This window comes from Lampetra planeri, chromosome 15, assembly GCF_965212315.1.
Source record: "Lampetra planeri chromosome 15, kcLamPlan1.2.h2, whole genome shotgun sequence".
NCBI classification, from domain to species: domain Eukaryota; kingdom Metazoa; phylum Chordata; class Hyperoartia; order Petromyzontiformes; family Petromyzontidae; genus Lampetra; species Lampetra planeri.
The window spans coordinates 6840383-6861009 of NC_136121.1; the positions used below are offsets into that span (position 1 = coordinate 6840383).

The 20627-nt window shown below is 46.5% G+C and overlaps 1 protein-coding gene across 1 annotated transcript in view; it reads left to right on the forward strand.

Moving 5' to 3' along the window:
- The window catches only part of LOC144722635 (FRAS1-related extracellular matrix protein 2-like), a 64185-nt gene that overhangs the window by 16757 nt on the left and 26801 nt on the right, over positions 1-20627 (forward strand). Inside the window, exons 3-6 of the mRNA XM_078600891.1 lie at positions 8310-8456; positions 9382-9612; positions 10432-10557; positions 14499-14750. Coding sequence (XP_078457017.1) covers positions 8310-8456; positions 9382-9612; positions 10432-10557; positions 14499-14750 — 756 coding nt within the window. The remainder of the gene's footprint in view (positions 1-8309; positions 8457-9381; positions 9613-10431; positions 10558-14498; positions 14751-20627) is intronic.

The window sequence follows — 20627 nt, forward strand, 5'->3', positions numbered from 1 at the left end:
TGATTGGCGACCTCTTGCCGTTGTATCCTGGCTCAGATGTTGAAGGGATATGGGATGGCGGTTCAGGGCATGCGATTATACACGCGGCTTTAACCGGTCAGGAGGCTAATTCCTGTGTGGCCGCACGTATGACTTTGAATTGTATTACACAAAAACACATTAAACAGGCAACTTTCTATTACAATATTCACTTACTGTAGCTGTATTTTTTTTACTCTTTTGATATATTTAATACTTTATTCATCAATGTTTATGAATAAGAATATAGAGCTCTTTGCTTATCTACTGCTTGATGAAGCTGGGCGACAATATGGCAGAACGCCCGATGCACAATCCCAAGGTAGCGAGTTCAAGTTACAGTTGGAGGCCAGCTCAGCCCATCATGCCTTTTAGGGGGTCAATCGAGCACTTTGTGAAAGATATCAGTAGTGGGTTTTTTTCTTGAGGATTCTGGTTCCTTCCACGTGAATGAGGAATTTCCACCGCCGACTCAACGCAAGATGAGCACCGTTCACATCGTCTCTGTGTATGATGACGCTGGTCAGTATTTTTAGGATAATTATATTAATTTTGCATTCTCTTTTTTACTCCACTGCTGGATGAAGGCATCCCCACACTGTCTCAGCCATGGCGGTTATTTGTCGTACGTCGCCATGCTGGTCTGTGCGGGTAGGAGAAGGGGAGCACGAGTTCACAAAAGAAGCCACTTTATATATACATGCGAAATACATGCGTACGTACATATAACGTGCATGCATTACATAACGTATGCCATTTTACGAATGCTGAATAAATGGAGTAAATGTGAAAATAGCAATCCTCTTACCAGAATAGAGATACTATCATAATCGGTTAGTCTCCTTTTAAACGTAATGAATAAAAGATGCATTGGGCAAACGCAGATATGTCCAACGCCTTTCCACAGAGCTCCTATGCGTGCGAGATTCACAGTGTTTGACAAGTAACACGGAAGTCTGCTTTTCTAGCGCTAATCTCGCAATCCTCGCTTGACTCAACAGTCATTCCCCCAAGGGTGGGACATTTCCACTTTGCCTTTAACCATTAATGCTGAGCCGGCACGGAAGAGAGGAAGGATTACAGACGATTTTGGACTTTGAAACATCATTTCGTTGCAAGCACATCCCCGGCATTCAATGCCGCTGTGTGTGTGTGCCATTTCAAGAGGCATTCGGAAGTGATGGTCTGAGAATGTCGGAATGGAAAGCCATCAGAAATCATCGCGAAGAATGTCGATGCTAACTAATAAAATGAGAGTATCGTTCAGACAATGCTAAGAGGCGAGCATTTCGAGTAACAGAAGTTTCACTCTATACGGCGCACAATAAACAACAACACGACAAACATATTTTGCAAATCTACATAAATTGCAGTAAAATAACCTTCACCTTTTAAAGTAAACTCTCCGAGATATATTTTTTTTCCCTTCTTTCCAACTTTTTTCCCCCTCTCACACTGCCGCCAGTGAATATCGGCCCAAAGTGCGCAAGCGAAGATAATATACCACGGTGCAAAAGGATAATGGACTTATCCCCATAACAACCTTTAACCCCGTGCGATGTCGGCGCTGTGGGTCAAAGGGCAGGCCCACGGGTCAAGTCACATATCCAGTCGTGCAAGGTTTTTTTTTTACCTCTCGATGGCTTTTCAAAAGATTTGCTGGCGCCTACGGAGACCCGTAGGTGGCCCGTGCAGTGGCGGGCGGCATCCGTGGGGCTCTTAGTGTGAACACTAAAACCCTGCGCCCGGTCACAAAGCCACTGGCGCAAGGGGTTGCTGCCGTTTTTTTGTGGTTTGCGTGAAGATTCGCCGTTTTTAACTCGTTAAGTTCATTGAGATGGGTGACGAGCGGCGAGGACAATACCCAGCTTGCGTTGTGTTTGACGCAACGACAATGCGACTGAAATATGGCATAATCCAAATGTTTATTTTAAAAAGTGTGTGTCATGTTCATGTTGAGTGCTGAAATATGAACAAATCACACCGATTTCTTCAAATTCCAGAATCGAAGCAACTTTGAGCCTGGTTAGTATCTTGGAAACAATTGGGGAGACTGATTGGGAATACCAGGTAATATAGGCTTGAATGGCAAGGTGGCCAGTAGATGGCAATATAATGATTGAACTTATCTGTGCCCGCATCTATGGGCTGACAACCGAGAGCATCTGCGTTTGGCTATGCGCGTGTCTGTGCGTCTGTCAATGGGTGGTGTAGCGGTTAGCGCGCTGCGCTACGAACCTGGCGACCCGGGTTCGATTCCCGCTGACGGCCAACACCATTGACAATTATCTGAACCGGTCCTGGGCCTCCCCTAGGTCGACTCAGCCTCAAATGAGTACCTGGTGCGATATGTAAAGAACACCACCAGGGAGACAAAGGCGGCCGAGCGTGGTGTTGGCCACCTACCCGCTCATGTGCCGTACCGGCCTTCATAGGTGCTCGCTAACAGCACTTGCCCCTACAGTCTGTTACAGGCTATACGGGGGATCTTTGTCTTTGTTAATGGGGTGATGGCGATGCGTGCTTTTCAGCAGCAACCTCGTTGCTCACTGCACCAGTGCCCCGGGGGGCATGGACAGCTTGGGAATGCCGCCACCACCGCACTTCTGCGCGTGAGGAACCTGCAAGGTGCTAATATGCTTACGCAGGCACTTGGCATGTCCGGGGCGCTTAGCAAAGTGGTCCAGTGTCATCGTAGGTGTCGAGTAGAAGTCTTGAAAATATAAACAAAGACAACTACGTCTTCGTGGGTGTTTGTGTGGCACCGCAGGTCTGGGTAGCAAAAGGCTTGAAATCTACTAATGGTTGTGTGTTTGATGATTACGACCCTGTCTGTGCTCGTTCTCTGCAATGTTGACGGGATTTTTGTTTTGTTGTTACTGTGCTCACGCACCACGGAAACTTCCTCGTCAAATCGCGGGGCAGCTGCATGAACGGAATCAGCCGTGTAACAAATCTAAGTTGACGTAAACAAGAAACACTTTTTTCTTACCCCCCCCCCTCTCTCTCTAATCATAATAAACATGCTTTTGTTTTCATCGACGATTTGGGAGCATAAGGTAAAGCAATGCAATGGCAAATGCGATGCACATTTGCTTTCGTAGACGAGGTTTTTGTTGATGTTTTCAAAGTCAAAATTTGGCGTGCTCATTATTGGTTACAGGGGTCAGATTTTTCAGCATTCACAATACATCGTGAACAAAAAAAAAGGTTAGAATGCAAAGTGGCTTATTGAAAACCATGATAGAAATGTATTTATATTATGTAAAAAAGACGCGCTGTAAACCCAGTAAGCTAGGTTCGATTTCTTGCCAAGTCTGATGTCAGTGGCGAGTGAACTCGGAACCAGTCTCGGGCACCCCTTCACCAAACCACACTGACCACCATGGTGAAGTATGTTCGAATAACCCCCCCCCCCCACCCGAATGACCAACATGGTGCCGGGACGCCTTCATCCAACAGCGGATTGATAAATATCTGTAAGTGGTTCGATGGATTTCAGAGAGGCACTGGGGCACAAGCCACGTGGGAATTGTGGCACAGAGCAAAGTTTCCTCGTGTGCCCTTGCTCTGTTTGCTTGGCAGCTACGTGTGTCCAACTACGTTAGCCGGTTTGCAGATTACCTGTTTTGGTTGAAGAGTGGCACAAACCCCACATCTTCAAATCTCTTTGGCGAACAAAATAAAACAATGGTTGAGTTCCATCTGGAAGAAAACGGGCCAATGCCTGCATAGTTAAAGCACATTGCGCAAGACACACCTTCAATCAATGTAATACCCATTAGATGGTGATTTAAAATTGGTCTTTCTGTTCAACATATATACAGGGCGTTTCAAAAAGATGGACCCGATTTCAGAGACATAGCGATTTCAAATCGGGTCCATCTTTTTCAAACACCCTGTACATATAGCTGGTGACCACTGTGACGTATCAAAGATCCCCACATATAGCCTTAACAGACTGTAGGGGCAAGTGCTGTTAGCGAGCACCTATGAAGGCCGAAACGGTACACGAGGGGGTGGGTGGGCCAGCACCACGCCCGACCGCCTTTGTCTCCCCAGTGGCGATGTTTACACACCGCACCAGGTACTCATTTAAGGCTGAGTCGACCTAGGGGAGGCCCAGGACCGGTTCAGATAATCGTCACTGGTGTTAGCCGTGAGCGGGAATCGAACCCGGGTCGCCAGGTTCATAGCGCAGCGCGCTAACCGCTACACTACCGCTCCCCACTGTGACGTATACACGCATACGCACTCGCACCGGTTGACTTGCCCGTCTTTCGGCAAGAATAGAAAACAAGAATCTCTTCAGAGCAAATTCCAAAAAGCGCGTGCGGATGTCCGAGACGGCACCTGCGCTTGCGGCCGGGACGCGTTGGAGAAGTTGTCGGAGACTTTTAACCCCCCGCGGGTTCTCGGCGCAGCTGCTACCGGAGGAAGGGGGTGGGAGAGAGAGAGGGCCGAGTGTGCAATTGAACTTTTTTTATTTTGACTGTGGAGCTGTTTGAGCAGAAGCTCTCGGAGGCAGGCGAAGACGTGGACAAGTGAGGCCACACATAGCTGGAGTGACGGCTCATGGCGAATTGTGCAGGTGGTTGAGCACGAAAGGCGGCGGAGGCGGTGGTGGTGGTGGTGGGGGGTCACATTTTTTTTTTTCTAACGTTCAGTTTTGCCTCTTTGGCGGCGTGTGACGCGAAATTCGCAGCACGGCCATTCCCCACCGATGCTATTTGCTTTGTTGAAAGAGAAGTTGAAGTTGTGTGAGGTATTTGTACATGTCCTTTGATTAATGGGCGAAGCATTTTTTAAGTATTCAAAGGGATTTTTTCTTCTTCTTTACGGTTGGCTTCATGTTTTTGGTTTCGGCTTTTTTGTCCACACAAGTACCAAACTTTTGAAAATAATAATGCCCCCTTTGCAAGTCAGTTATTCATGTTCACCTTGTTAAAATAAAGCAAATTGCAATTTAAATCAAACACGTGCTCTCAAACACAGTGAAGATGATATCGAAACATTTATTTTAAATAAATAATACCACGAATGGTAACTTACATGAGATATATTTTAAAATAATAATTATGTTTAATGTACATTGGTTATTAAATACCATTTTGTGTGAAAATTTATGCACGTGTTATATTTGACTGTATGCTCAACATTTGTAACACCCTACTTAAATGTACATTTATTAACATGAATTTTGATCTGAGCTAAAGTTCACGGTCAGTCTCATCATCATCATAACCATCAGCATAATCATCAGCATCTTCTCTACCTAACCCGCAATGATCATCGAGGTGGCTTTCATCTCTCCCAACGCCTCTCTCTCTCGTCTCTCAAACCCGTAATTAGCACCTCGATTCATTGTTTAAAAGACATGGCAATACGTGCACGCTGTATATAGCATATATAGTGATTAGTTCATTAATGACATGCATCACTCAGTTTTACTGATGACGACCCTTTCAGATCAGGACATCAGATCATCAGGTTTATGGGGGGGGTGGAGGAAGGGAGGGGACAAAGATGCCCCCACGTGGGCTGGTACCCAATCGTGTTGCCAGACAAGAGAGTGAAAGCCAGACTCATTAAGGCAACAATGGGACCTGTGGGATGAATCCCTGGGTCCTTTGCGTTCTGCGGTGTGGGGGGGGGGGGAAAGAAGGCTTAAGCCAGGGCAACGTGACACTAAAAGGGGGCTCTTAAAGGTGTGTAACGTGAGCGTGTGGATCAAGGGACAAAATCGGGCACCAGGTGGTCTTCATCTAAACTTACCGCTGGGGAGATTAAAGATGGTGATGTAGGCTCCATGTAAATAGACAAGTCACAGCCATCGCTGGGCTTTGTCCAGAATCAGGCAGCGAGGCCCGCATCTGAGCTTGGAATATAACTCGGACGAGAAGGACGGGTGGGTCGCCCAGGGGTCAGAACACCGAGATGGCGTCGCTGCGATCCAGGGCTCTGATGCAGTCAGCCACTCGTGATTTGAACTTGGTTTCTGGGGTGTAAGCGAGCTGATGGTCTCAACCCGGTCAACCAATAAGTGCACGCAACCTATACGGTTATTCCCACCTTCAGAGTGATATTTCAGTGTGTATTGACGTGCAGAAATGTCTTTGCGTGCAAATGCGAAAATCGTGCCTTGGGTTTGGATGAAGAAATCCGTTTAAGTGACTTCAGAAAGTAGTTCTGTGAAATCATCTTCTCTGACACGGGGCATAGGTACTGCAAGCAGCAATAGCTCCGAATGTAAAAGTATTGATCTCAAGACATGCATGCAATATCGGAATTGGCACATAATTGGGGAAAATATGAAACGAATAGAACTCAGATGTGAGCCCCAGAGGTCTCGAGGTAGCAGCACCCTTGTGTGAACCCAGGCTACCCCTGAACACCTTGAAATAAACTCATAAGCACTGAGACAGCTGTTCAGGTAGCATACCCTATGAACCACCCACCCTTGTTAGTTCTAAGTATCACACGCTCAAATGATTCCTGGTAGTACAATGCACATTTGCCGAGTGGCACCGTTGAATGTCGGCAAAACATAGATTTACGAAGTCTGTAATCTTTGCTCGGCTATCGACAGCAGTATATTGCCTTCTTAGAAACGAATATAGAACAAGAAGTGGAATGCCGGACTTCAAAGCTCATTGCCAACACGTGTGCTCTCTCATAAAGGCGGCCGCTGTTCACAGGTGTGTGTTAGTAGCAGCGGGACACTGATTTTTCGTAATTTATTACCGCTCTCTCTCCGTTTCTCAAGCTACACACTCACAATGTCTAAGTTAACCACAGTACAGTCTTAGTCGAGAATTAGTGCTGCGGGTAGACACGTGGTGCCACGTAGGAGTGACTCTGAAGATCAGGGCTAAGGTAGGGTTGGAGGGGGGGGGGTCTTTTGAGTAGCCAATGTGGCCAATGAAGCGTATTAATTTAGGTGGTACAATACTAATCAATAATAATACGGATAATAACGTACTTCTTTTGTCCCAATGTTGGAGGAGCATCTGTCCCACCTGTCCCTGTACGATCCAACGCCCATGTTCGTTCGAGGTCTCTTTGCTAATGCGTCCTCTCTTGGTGACCTTCAGCTGATCGGCTCACTCAAGCGGCACTTTGCAATCATGATTTCAACTTGTTGCAAGTGGAGTATTCGCTCGCTCTCGTAGAGAGTGAGTGGATTTTTTTGTATGAATCCGGAATGTTGTAATGCAGCACAGCGTTCGGGAGATTGGCGTATTCAATAAAGAAAGCAATGACCGCATAGACGATTGCCATTCACGCTTAATGTGTGTACGTGCATTGCTTCAGCGATCCCAAAAAAAATCGCATCAAAGACGGGGGGCGTGGGGCCTGTTTTTGTTTTTGTAAAATAATTGAACACGCACAACATTTGGCCATCTTCAACGAGTTACATTCTCGACAAAAAAAAGTGAACTTCTAAAAAGAGTGGCACTCCATAAACCATCGCCTCTGCTACCACTCCAGCTCACGGACCTCCTGTCCGAGGACACAAATGTTGGGCATTACCTGCGGAATGCTCCACTTGCTCTTTATTTTAAGAGGAGGGGGGATTTGTTAGAGCAGCGTTACTGGGCATTCAAAAGTGTATAACCCACGGCCACAAATGTATGCGGTGTTACATTTATGTGCGGGAATAATATTGAAAGTAATTTGTATTTGATAGTAAAATGTTGTTTGATTCGTGCGTGCGTGTGTGTGCGCACACATCCGTTTGAATGCATTGCATCAATCACCATATCACCTAGTGGAATAATGATGTGTTTGGTGTGTGTATTTTTCATATAAGTGGCGGGGAGTAGTTTCAAAGTGGTCCGCGCACTCTCCTATGAAGCCGGCGGCGATATGAATTTGATTATCGGTCAACGGCCAACTTGAATCATTTACGGCCAACTGTTCATCCACTGCTGGGTGAAAGCCTCCTCGTGCCTTTCCATCACGAGGGTTGTGTGATCATGTTTGACTACGTTTGTCATTCTGGTTTGGTGATACGGAGACCCCCTAACGAGTTCAGATATCACTCGCTCCTGATGTTAGCCATGGCTGGGAATCTCACTCTGATCGCCAGGTCCATAATGCACTGCATCAGCACTCCAACGCAGCATCGCTGTTGTGCAATATTATTTATTTAAGTGTCAATTGGCATGTTGGTGAATGGTTGCCCTCGGTGTAACAACATATGCACATCAGCTGTCGACCCAGACACGAACTGGCATACTTACACATAACTGTGTTACTATACCTGTCTGTCTGTCTGTCTCTCGTAGGAACAAACCAGCTGAAGAACCAGGTGTTCCGTCTGAACTGGGCATGGATCTCGCTGGAGAGGGAGTACTACCTGGTGGACGAAGACGCCAAGTTCCTGGAGGTCACCCTGCGTCGTCGTGGGTACCTCGGCGAAACATCGTTCGTCAGTGAGTGGCCGGCATCCCACAGTGTGAACTTGTTGTCTGAATGGAACGTACTTCTCCCCTTAATCAGCGTCTAATACACAAGTAATGGTATCGTTTACCAAGGAAAGCTTGAATAAGTAGCAGACTCATTTGCAGATTCATTGGGTTGTGCTCAAGATTTATGGTACATTTTCTTTACGTTAATTTATTTTCTCTTTTCCTAATTTCTTTATAATTGCACTTCCGGCATCACGTCATGAAACGATGTCACTGTCCAAATTTGACAAATTAGAACATTACCCCCAAACTACTTAATTGGGAATATAAATACCTATCATCGACTCCTACTGGCAGACGAATGCCCCAGGTCACCCTTGCAAATGAGACTCATCCTGGTCTCTTGACTTCTCAACTAGTTAAACAAAATAAACTCGACCTTGATGAAATATTCATCATCCTGCGAAACTGTTGCAGAGCAGTGCATCACCTTGTGTTAAAGAATGGGACGCAAATGTTGGTATCATAGAACTACTTCTCAGATTATCTTATCAAGTGACATCTTATCCACACAATGGAAACCGAATGTTCCTACCTACCCTGCTGTAGAAATTGTTTTACAGTCGGCAAATTTAATGTTTTAAGTCTCCAAACTGGAACCTTGACGAATTTAATGAAAACCAAACTTGACGTGATGTATTTTATCATAATTTCACCACCAACTCGCCACACTTGAGAACCCAATTTAATCACAGGTCAGAATCTCAACTATGCTGCCTCAGTGCCCTGACCTGTCAGAAAACCGGCCCCCTCTTTTAGAGTAGAACACATCCTTCACAGACAGGTCAACAACCTACTTTCTGCACCAACTCCTACAGGCTCCTCGACCCCTTTGTACGATCTGCCACCCCCCCGCCCCCGCGCGCCCATCCTCCCTGTCCGCCGGCAGGCATCAGCACGAAGGACGGCACAGCCGAGAAGGACAAAGACTTCAAGGGGAAGGCCCAGAAGCAGGTGCAGTTCAACCCGGGCCAGAACAGCGCCTCGTGGAAGGTGCGCATCTTTGCCGACGCCGAGTACGAGACGACGGAGACGTTCGAGATTGTGCTGTCCGACCCCGTCATGGGAGCCCTCGAGTATCCCGACGTGGCCACCGTGGAGATCGTGGACCCGGGCGATGGTGAGACACTCGCGCGCCAGGCCAGAGTGAGACGGAGACAGGGAGACGACGAGAGAGCATGAGAGGCCGAGAGGCTGAGAGGCTGAGAGGCTGAGAAGAGAGACGGTGAGATGATGATGAGAGAGGCAGAGAGATGGAGTTGGTCCTGTTCTCTCGTATGGACGATGCAGATGCCGGGCAACGACCACAATTTCACATTCAGGTGGTGAAGCACGACAGCCACGTCAGGAGTTTGATCATCGCTGTGATGTCTCCTTCGTATTTGTGGATCGGGCATTGCATCGTTATATGTTGTATGGTCTGTGGATGACCAGTCGCTTGATGTGTCTAATGTGAAGCTGAAGGCAACACAGAGTTATCTTCTTTTTGTTCCACAGGGAACTCTAATCAGCAAGATCCATAATGGCTTGGACAGTAGTCCGTGCCTGATTGAAACAGCTCGATACCTTAATTCTAGATTTGAAGTTTTTCGTGACTGCAAGGATCCATACTCTTTGGTTCTTTTAGTAAAGTCACGTAGGTGGAAAAAAAAACGTAATAAAAAATAAAATAACTAAATAAAATCACGTTTCGGAAGCAACACAAGCCTCCGTCATCACGTAGATCCTGTGTCCTCTTCCACCCTCCAGAGTCGACTCGATACCTTTTCATTGATTTCAATATTGCAACATCGGAGACCCTTCCACAATGGTAGAGGCCAGACTTCAACATCGGGAAGTCGCGCCCAGGAATGTGTCCGGCCTCGTTAGACACGGAGGCTATAACGGACGGTGCCCCCCTGTCTCTCCCTCGATCCTGTGTCCTCTTCCCCACCTCCAGAGTCGACGGTGTTCATCCCGCAGGACGTTTACCGCGTGGAAGAGGACATCGGGGAGCTTATAGTGCCGGTGCGTCGCTCGGGAGACACCAGCCAGGAGCTGATGGTCATTTGCTTCACGCAGCAGGGTGAGCAGGCGCGGGACACACTTGGCGACACAGCAGCCCTGTCCGTCACACGCCAGTCCCACCACCCCCATCCTCCTCCGTCATACCCAAAGGAAAAGAAAAATATGAGAATATAGGCTTTAAACTTGATTTGAAGCTTTCGTGACTGCAGGAATTACTCTTTGGTTCTTTCGGTAAAGTCACGTAGAAAGAAATATAGTCTCACTCTGGCCGGCAATACAACGGGGGAGGTGTTAAGATGTTCAAACATCAAATAGAGACCTATTGCAAGGCATCAAATCTGCATTAACCACACATACTGAGTGGCAAAATATTCAAACAAACATGCTCTGCTAGTACATGCATTGTCTTTAAAAGTGATTGGCCTAAACCAGAGATTGTTCTCTGGCCTAACATTGGTCAAAGACATAAAGAAGGATGTGTCTTTGGTGTTGGCTAATCGGTTTGTGTGTATGTTGAACTTCTTTCACACCGCACACAGCCAACCGAAAATGCATCAGAGCATGTTCATTTTCATGTTTTGCCACAAGTATGTGTGGTTAATGTCATCATGATCATCGTTGTCACAAGGCAAATTATATCCTGTGTAAGTTTGGCTTGAACACAACTCCTTCTCCTCGTCCCCCACTTCATCATCACAGCGACATTCATTTCCAGCGAGCTTTTAAATTAGGGGCAGCCTGGCGATTTGAATGATTGAAATGCCTGTTCCTACATCGACGCCCTAAAACTGTTCCGAAAGAGTTTATGACGACGACGACGACGATAATGCTGATTCTAGATTTGAAGCTTTCGTGACTGCAAGGATTCATATTCTTAGGTTTTTTTCGGTAAAGTCACGTAGGTGAAAAATTCGAATTAATAAAAGTAAAATAAAAAATAAGATAAAAATCACGACGTTTCGGAGGCAACACAAGCTTCCGTCTTCAGGTGGAACCGTCACAGCACGATAGCTGTATCATCGTGCTGTGACGGTTCCACCTGAAGACGGAAGCTTGTGTTGCCTCCGAAACGTCGTGATTTTTATTTTATTTTACTTTTATTAATTTAAAATTTTTACCTACGTGACTTTACCGAAAAAACCTAAGAATATGATAATGCTGATGATGCCTGCACGATTGACGACACTGCCCATCATAATAGAACTCGACTGCAAGCATGGATGCCTGTTAAGAGTGAACAATTCACGCCTGCCACCTAGTTTGCCTGCGAACAGGCCATCCGTGCACCCCTCGTCACGAAAGAAACCCCGCGAGTGCCATTCTCCGCTTTCACGTGAAGCCGCCGTGTTCTGTGCACCTCGGGGTGTCGAGCAAATCGTTGTGGGTGTGTGTACAGTAGAACAGTGGGTGTGGAACAGTGGAACAGTGGGTGTGGAACAGTGGAACAGTGGGTGTGGAACAGTGGAACAGTGCGTGTGTATACAGTTGAACAGTGGGTGTGGAACAGTGGAACAGTGGGTGTGTGTACAGTGGAACAGTGGGTGTGGAACAGTGGAACAGTGGGTGTGTGTACAGTGGAACAGTGGGTGTGTGTACAGTAGAACAGTGGGTGTGGAACAGTGGAACAGTGGGTGTGGAACAGTGGAACAGTGGGTGTGTGTACAGTGGAACAGTGGGTGTGTGTACAGTGGAACAGTGGGTGTGTGTACAGTGGAACAGTGGGTGTGGAACAGTGGGTGTGGAACAGTGGAACAGTGGGTGTGTGTACAGTGGAACAGTGGGTGTGGAACAGTGTGTGTGTACAGTGGAACCGTGGGAATGTGCATACAGTGGAACAGTGGGTGTGTGTACAGTGGAACAGTGGGTGTGTGTACAGTGGAACAGTGGGGGTGGAACAGTGTGTGTGTGTACAGTGGAACCGTGGGTGTGTATACAGTGGAACAGTGGGTGTGTGTACAGTGGAACAGTGGGTGTGGAACAGTGGGTGTGTACGGTGGAACAATGGGTGTGTGTACAGTGGAACAGTGGGTGTGTGTACAGTGGAACGGTGTGTGTGTGTACAGTGGGACAGTTGGTGTGTACAGTGGAACAGTGGGTGTGTGTACAGTGGAACAGTGGGGGTGTGTACAGTTGAACAGCTGATGGGAAGCAAAACCCCCATTCCCTTTGCAGCTCCCACGTCCCCCACTCCTTCACCACCCATCACTGCTCCCATCCCCGTCCCTAAAAAAAACCCCATCGCAGACTTCTCGCTGCCTGCAATGCCCAAGCGCTTTGCCCATTGAGCAAAGCGCTGCCACTTAAGGGCAACTTTTAAAAGCCGTCGAGAATTCAAAAGAGGAACGTCGCAAACTCGCAGGGCGCCCACGCTGTTGGGTGGCTGGGGGTTTTAAAACAAAAATTGAAAACATAAATAAATAAAAATCGGCTGCCGGCGTTGATTTAATGCCGACGACTGCGAGCGCCGCTATCGTCGCTTTCCACGTGTCGAGCGATGTCGCTCCGTCGCTGCGACATCCACCCACCCACCCATCATCTCCGTCCTCTCACGGTGAGAGGATGGAGATGATGGGTGGGTGAGAGGACGGAGATGATGGGTGGGTGAGTGGGAGGACGGAGATGGTGGGTGGGTGGGTAAGGGTCTCACCCACCCACCCACCATCTCCGTCCTCCCCCCCACCCATCATCTCCGTCCTCTCACGGTGAGAGGATGGAGATGGTGGGTGGGTGAATGGGAGGACGGAGATGATGGGTGGGTGAGTGGGAGGACGGAGATGGTGGGTGGGTGGGTAAGGGTCTCACCCACCCACCCACCATCTCCGTCCTCTCACGGTGAGAGGACGGAGATGGTGGGTGGGTGGGTGGGTGAGAGTCTCACCCCCCTTCCAGCCGTCTCGCTCGACTCTCACACATCGCCTACACAGTCGGGGGCCCCAGATTGAATGACCCTCCGTCCTCCCGCCCCCTGCAGTCTCACACCAGTTTGCCACGCCGCCCCGGGCTTGAGATGTTGCTCTTCACAAAGGCTTGCACGCGTCCACGGAGTTCTAAAAATAATGGCAATATGCGGTTTGCCGCGTAAATCAGACGCGGAATGTTTGGATCGGCTGTATAGGATACGGTGTTGCTTATGTTGCCAATTCCACCCGTTCCATCTCGTGTTTACGCAGAAACGTACCGATGATTGACATTTTTAGCATCGCTTATATTTGTAAGCCTAAATGCGGATGCCCGTATCCGATTCGTTGCCAAGAAATGAAAGTTGTATGAAAGCTTTTCGTGGCAGAAGCAATGTCGGGTAACGGGCCATATCAATGCGCTTCACGGGATAACTTGCATATGCGACGGATACTTTCACGCACTAACCGCTCTGACAATACGCAACATACCTTAAACCCTGACGTAAGAATTGTGAAGGTACCAGAATGCTACGAACTGACTACTGCTCCTGTCAAACACCGAAACTGCGGCTTCTCAACCAACGTCCAATTCCCACCCCCATTCGTCCCTCGTCTAAACCAATCCCTCGTGTTGCCATTGCAAAGGCTGCAGCAGAGTTACCAACCGAAGCATGTCACAACGATTAATAGTTGACGAGCATAAATGCTTGATGATGAACACGTTAAATTTCGATTTAAAGCGTTCGTGACTGCAGAGATTCATCTTCTTGGTTCTTTCGGTAAAGTCACGTAGAAGGGAAGTAATAAAATAATAAAAATAAAACATAAAATAATTCTCACGACGTTTCGGCCACAACGCTGCTTGGAAGAGTAGGCTTGCGTTGTGGCCGAAACGTCGTGAGAATTATTTAATTTTATGTTTTATTTTTATTCTTTTATTATCTCCCTTCTACGTGACTTTACCGAAAGAACCAAGAAGATGAATCCCTGCAGTCACGAAAGCTTTCAATCGAAACCCAAAAACCTTTATTATGAATAATATCGGTTCGCGAAAGTCGACGTGTTTAACTGATGGTTCTTGTCGTTATCATCGCCGCAGACACAGCCACGGGCACCATCCCCAGCTCGGTGCTCTCCTACTCGGACTACATCAGCCGCGCGGACGACCTCACGAGCGTGCTGCGCTTCGACAAGGGCGAGACGGAGAAGCCGTGCCGCGTGGTCATCATCGACGACTCGCTCTACGAGGACGAGGAGGCCTTCAACGTCACGCTGGGCTCGCCCATGGGCGGCCGCATCGGCGCGGAGTTCCCCTCGGCTCGCATCGTCGTCCTCGCCGACACGGACGACGGTAAGCCGGCGAGCGGGCGGGCGGGCGGGCGATCGAGCGATCGATCGAACGACTGAGCAATCGAGCAAGTGGTAACCGCACTGCCGCAGTGGCAGACGGCAGCAGCAGCTGCGAGGTGAGAATCTGCGACGCCGCTCAAGTGCGATGTCACTTCCCGGCCCCCATTCTGTAAATAGGGGTATAGGAGGAGAGATAGGGTGCTTGCCTTAAGCACAATTGTTAGCAGAATGGAATTGCACTCCAGAGGTTTTGGCATTTGAAATAGAAGGGAAAGTTCATTTATTCGACCACAACCCTGCAACGTAAATCTGTGCAGCACAGCTTTTTGGCACGTGACACTTGGATGGCGTAGAGTGTGCGTACTTTCACCTCTTCCAAGATGTATTTGCAGCGTGGAAGAGTAGGCCAAATACCATCTATAAGGGCTCTTTAGAGCTCCTTCTGGTGGGGGCCCTTCTGCCAGCGGTGACGTGAGCAAGAATTCGCAGGGCTGCACGTTTACCTCTTTACGTGAATTAATTAATTTAACTGATGAGCAGGCAAAGATTTACACCGTTCAATTGCTGCAATTACTCTAAAAACGAATCAAACTTCTTGAAAAGAAACCTGGGACCCTGCCGGTTTTATTTGTCGCTGTTAATAACGAACTTCAAGACCAGAGCGTGCAAACAAATAGCCCAGTCGCGATGACGTTAATCGTTTAAATACATTTCATGAAACAAAATGGTTAAAATAGCATTAAAAACAACGGTCTTAATACCGAACTTGTCAAAGTAGGCCCGGTCGCTTGCTTCTCAGTTTGAGTTTAACGCTCCAGTGGCTCTTAAAAACAGACTCTCTCGCCCTTGCCAAACTGTTCGGAGCATGTGCTGAGGTCCTGATGGATTGGGGCTGCTGTTCCATTTTCCTTCCAATCGAGCGTTTTAATTGACTTTAACAATCCGCCGCGGCTGTGCGTGTGTCAACAGTTAAACGGCGCGCGGCTTAGAAGGCAATCTGCTGAAAGAGCGTCCCGTTCCTAATTGTTACAGCCCACGTCCATTCCCGTTAGACTAAAGAACACAAAATATCAATTTAATTGAAGTTTTGCGTCGGGGCTGAATGTGATTTGCCAAAATAGCAGTAGGGGGCTACGCATTTAAGGTCACGTAGCGTAACCTGCTTTTGCAATGTGCAAGGTTTACAGGAAATCGCGTATCAAGTATTTTTCTTTCTTGTTTCGTTTTTTTTCGAATATGTCCAAAGTTCAAGCCACTAATCCTCATTCCTTTAAGTTCACAACCTTAAATCTATGCCGAAACGCTTCGTAGGAACTTTCAAACATGTGCAGATTCTCAAATCGTATGCATGGATAGGATTATGTTTAATGCTCATGGTTTCTTTGTATTTTCCTTCTCCATGGATTGTCCCTGTTGAACCCCAAAATATAGATGATAAATACAACCTTCATTCAGCACGTGTTTACACACGGTGACTCGATGAGGAATATAAATTAGCATGGGGTCGTGCTAATGGCCTTTTTGCAGCCCTGTGCCAGGCATTCAAATTATAGTTATAATAGCTAAATTATTTTAAAATGGGACATTTTTTTGCCAATATCAAAGTATGAAAAAATAAGACTAGGTTTTACCATTTTTAGCAATAAGCAGGCGTTAAGATGTTCAAATAGAAACCTTTTGCAAGCAACACCTATTCTTATTCTTTCAGAAAAAAATGAAATAAAAGATTCTCACTCTACTTTTCACAGGACATTTTGATTAGCATGACTAAAGCGATGTAAGTTTTAGAATTTAACACGATTTGGCAACATAAATTCGCTGATCAATACAAATTTTGAACTGGCAGACAAAATAATCTTGATAGAGGTCCTCTCCGCCGCACCCGATGGCAGATTCTGGCTTCATGTGCCTCAGCAAAATCTCCGCTGATGATGTTCTCCGGAGAAATATCAACGTCGTCGTACAATACAATTTTAACTTTCCACATCCAGCCAAGAGCTTTGCGCGAGAGGCGTGTAAATTAAAGCATGAGAAAATTAAGTCGTGAGAATCTTAGGTGAAAGACTTAAGCCCTGCGATAACATACCGCAAGTACTCCATGAATTACGTGCGATGTTTTTTTTCCGCTGGCACAAAAAAAAAAACCCCCCGGGGGGCAAACGTGAGTGATGCCCCGTGTAACGCTAGCTGCCATCCTGGGTGCCAAAAACTCCTGGTGCTGCCACGGCCCCTGACGAGTAAACACTGACGCGGAGCCAGGTACCACAGTGGTCAGGCTGCCATGAAATGCCGCAACTGGGTCACCCTCGCCAGCCGCTCTGGGAGCACGTAGCGGTCAGTAGCGTCATGCCCGCCATGCTCTCGCAATAACGCTCTCTAGGTTTCTGTTCGCGGCTGCCGACTACTGCGTCGCCGTCGTCGCTATCAACATCATACTGAACCTCTCACGTTGTCTCGCCTCTGTATTAAGCCAAAACAAAGATGGGGCATGCCAAATTTCATCCTGCTCTGGTTTGGTATTTGTGTCCTTTCAATTCGTCACACAACTCATGTCTGTAAATGGAGGCCGCCTCGTTGCATCGCCTCTGTGATCCTCGTTTCAAGCCCTTAGGCACCACAAGGGCCAAGATATATATTGCATGACAAATGGCTGACGTGCATTGTATGGCCTCATCCCAACCACAGATAATTGATAAAATAACACGTGGCATCCTTGTTTGGAGTGCTGCATTTGTCGACTTTGTTCTGCTCTCTTGTCATTTTATCGACCCGCGGGAGCACTCGAGCGAGACAGGAAAGAAGCATTGTGAGCAATAAAGTGTTCTGGAGTCACGTGACCGAGCCCTGAGCCTCCACACGAGGGAGGCTTTCGCAGCTTTGGCTCGCGCCCTTCGGAGAAAGTTACTTCGCCGAACATTCCCAGCGCACTTTCACATGGGACCCATAATCATTACTTTGTTTCATTTGTGTAAGACACGTAAAGGGAGCTGATAAATTGAGTTTGCAGGCTTCCTTCCAGTAAGTTTCCATTTGCCCGTGGCCTAATTAATCGCAATGAATGGATGGCAGGGTGTCACTTTTCTGCTCTATTCATTTCTCCTTGGCAGGCTATAATTAACTTATTTGAGTCAGCTGTAACACAAGCCCACTTTAAAGCGTCCTTGCCTCATTGCCCCATCCCGCTGTCGTCAATAAGCCCTCGACTGCAAAGAGCAAAAAAACGTTTTCTTTTATCAATCTGTTCTCCTTCGCATCAAACGCTAAGCCGTGCGGATACCACCAAACCACATTATGGAACTGTGATTTTTTTATTTCAGCAAAAAAATACGCGAAAGAGGGCTTGCTTCAGGGAAAAAATGTTGTAACCACAAACCCACGGTGACAAGTCCTGAAACTGTCGTAGGTCAGGCATTGGAAATACTTCTCTTCATTCCAGAGTTTTACTTTGAGCCATTGAGACGTGGGGTGTGTAATTAACGAAAAAGAGTTGGAGTATAACGGTGGAAATTACTTTTTGTGTAGCCCCAGGGTACCAAGTTCATCCCGAAAAAAATGTCCCAGGCGGTCCTTCATCTGGCTAATCCTGATTGGAGTTTGTGGCTGTGCACGAGAGTTGACTCTTAAATAAATTGTTGGGTTTCTCTGGAAGCTTCTGTCACGGCAAGCGTTCATGAATAGAATCAAGTGAGATATATGGATGTCATAGGATTCACATTTGAAGGCGCATTATTTTTAGTTCTGATTATGATTATTTTTTTAAATCAAAATGTAAGATGTAACAATAATATTAGCCTAAAACATGCTTCTTGCGAAATAAGAGTGCATGTACATTCTAAAATGAAGCCAGTATTAAAAGTACCACGAGTGGAAAGGATTGGTGACATTCTATTTTTAAAGGTATATAATGAATCTGGAGGCCATGTATTTGTTTAACCCTCAGCATACAGTCGACTTAAGCTAATACAGGCACATGTGACATTGTTTTCCTATTATGCTGGTTGATTTTACAAGAGTGTGTCACACATTCGATTTTTATCAAAGGCAGAACTACTCTACCCCTTTAAAGATGGTATACCCTACAATTAATAAAGCACAGCTGTGCACCTTCGCCTGGACCGGTGGCGTGTAACGTGCACAGGTGTAAAGCATAAAGCGAGGAATGCACTCTGGGCACGTGCCTTAGTTGGCTGCCCTAATTACGAACCCAAAGTTTGTATTGTGCACGCAGTCAGAGACATAGCGCAACTTAGTCTAATCACAATTGGCTCATTTTCAGTTGTATTCCTATGAGTCACTTGCCATGTTCAGAACAAAGATGTTTCTTCTCAGTGAACTTATTCAGGTATTTGTTGTATGCCATGCCCTCCTGATTCGAGTTGTAATTGGATGAAATTTTACGTGTGTAGCCAAATGTCTCTCGTATTTCTTGTTCACTACAATTTACTCGATTGGGATTGTACATGGTTGTCATTTCCCCCTACTGGCTTACTAATGCCCTATGTCACTCTTGCAAATGAGACGGATGCAGGTCTCTTGATTTCTCACCCGGTCTAAACTGATATAAAATGCGCGAAACAAAACGTAAAGCTTAAATGATCATGAGTAGAATATTTAGTTTTTAGAAGGACGTAAAAATGTATGTCACAGTGGTTCAGCGGTTAGCAAATGATGCTGTGAACTTAGCCATCTGAGTTTGATTCCGTACTGTGCATAACGTCTGTACGGTCGCAGGGTTCCCACGAAACAGGGCCTAGGAGCTGATTGGGCCCCTTCCCGTTGAAATAGATACAATCTATTTAATTCATAACATCTATCTTATCTATCTATTCCTGGCCACCGCTATCATCGCTGGCTATCGGTGATCTATGAACGAGCCCTTGAACTCGCTCCCCCCTCCCCCTACTACGTCTCCCCCTACCCCGACTTCACCAACACACATTCACCAGTGTGGTGAAGTATGGTGAAACAGCCCCCGTAACTGGCATGGTGATGGGGGAGCTCCATGTTGCAGTGGGTCGAAACAGAGCCGTATGCTATTACATTATAACATGTAGTTTTTCTCATTAAATTTACAAACATTATTTTTCAAACTTATTTAAATTAAAACAGTAGATTGAAGAGTAATTTTGGAAAACAATTAAAAGTAAAAGCTGACCCGACCACTAAGTTTAACAACCCACAATTCAGATTTTAAAGAAAAATTGCTCCGAGTTAAGTGAAATGTCCAATAAAGAACGGTCTCTAATTAAGTCCTAATTACAGACAATTGCCAATACAACTCCCTCCAGCTGATTCCTGCAACAATGCGGAATGTCCTCCGTGGCTCGTTGCTGACAGCAGTAGATGAGTGGACACCCGGGGTGTGTAAGTGCCATCAAACTGACGTGGCAACACTCTCCACGATTCTACTGATCGATTGCACAATCGGCAATAACTGTCGTCAACATCCGTTGCACAATCATCAATAACTGTCAACAGGGAGAATGATCAATATAGTTGTGCTTGTGAATTAATAAGAAACAAACAAAAAACCCATATATAAAGCAAACGATAATTCGCTTTTACGTTTTTTTTTCATTTGTAAATATATTTACACGTTAGCAGCAAGATCGTGCTTATAGTGATAATTAATCAAATTGCCACGAAGAGATATCAACACATCTTGATCTATTTTTCGAAGACATGATTTGACCAAGCGGAGTAATGGAAGGAAAGTGTAACATTTTCAATGTTCCTTTTTCAACAATGCTTGCACTCGATAGTTAGCAATCGGTTCATTAAAAAAAAGTGAAAGTTAAGATGCAGCCCTAGCAATTACTTGCCTTGCCGTACCCGCGCGTGAAGTTTGTGCGATACGGCCGGCGCAGTATCCCCGGGA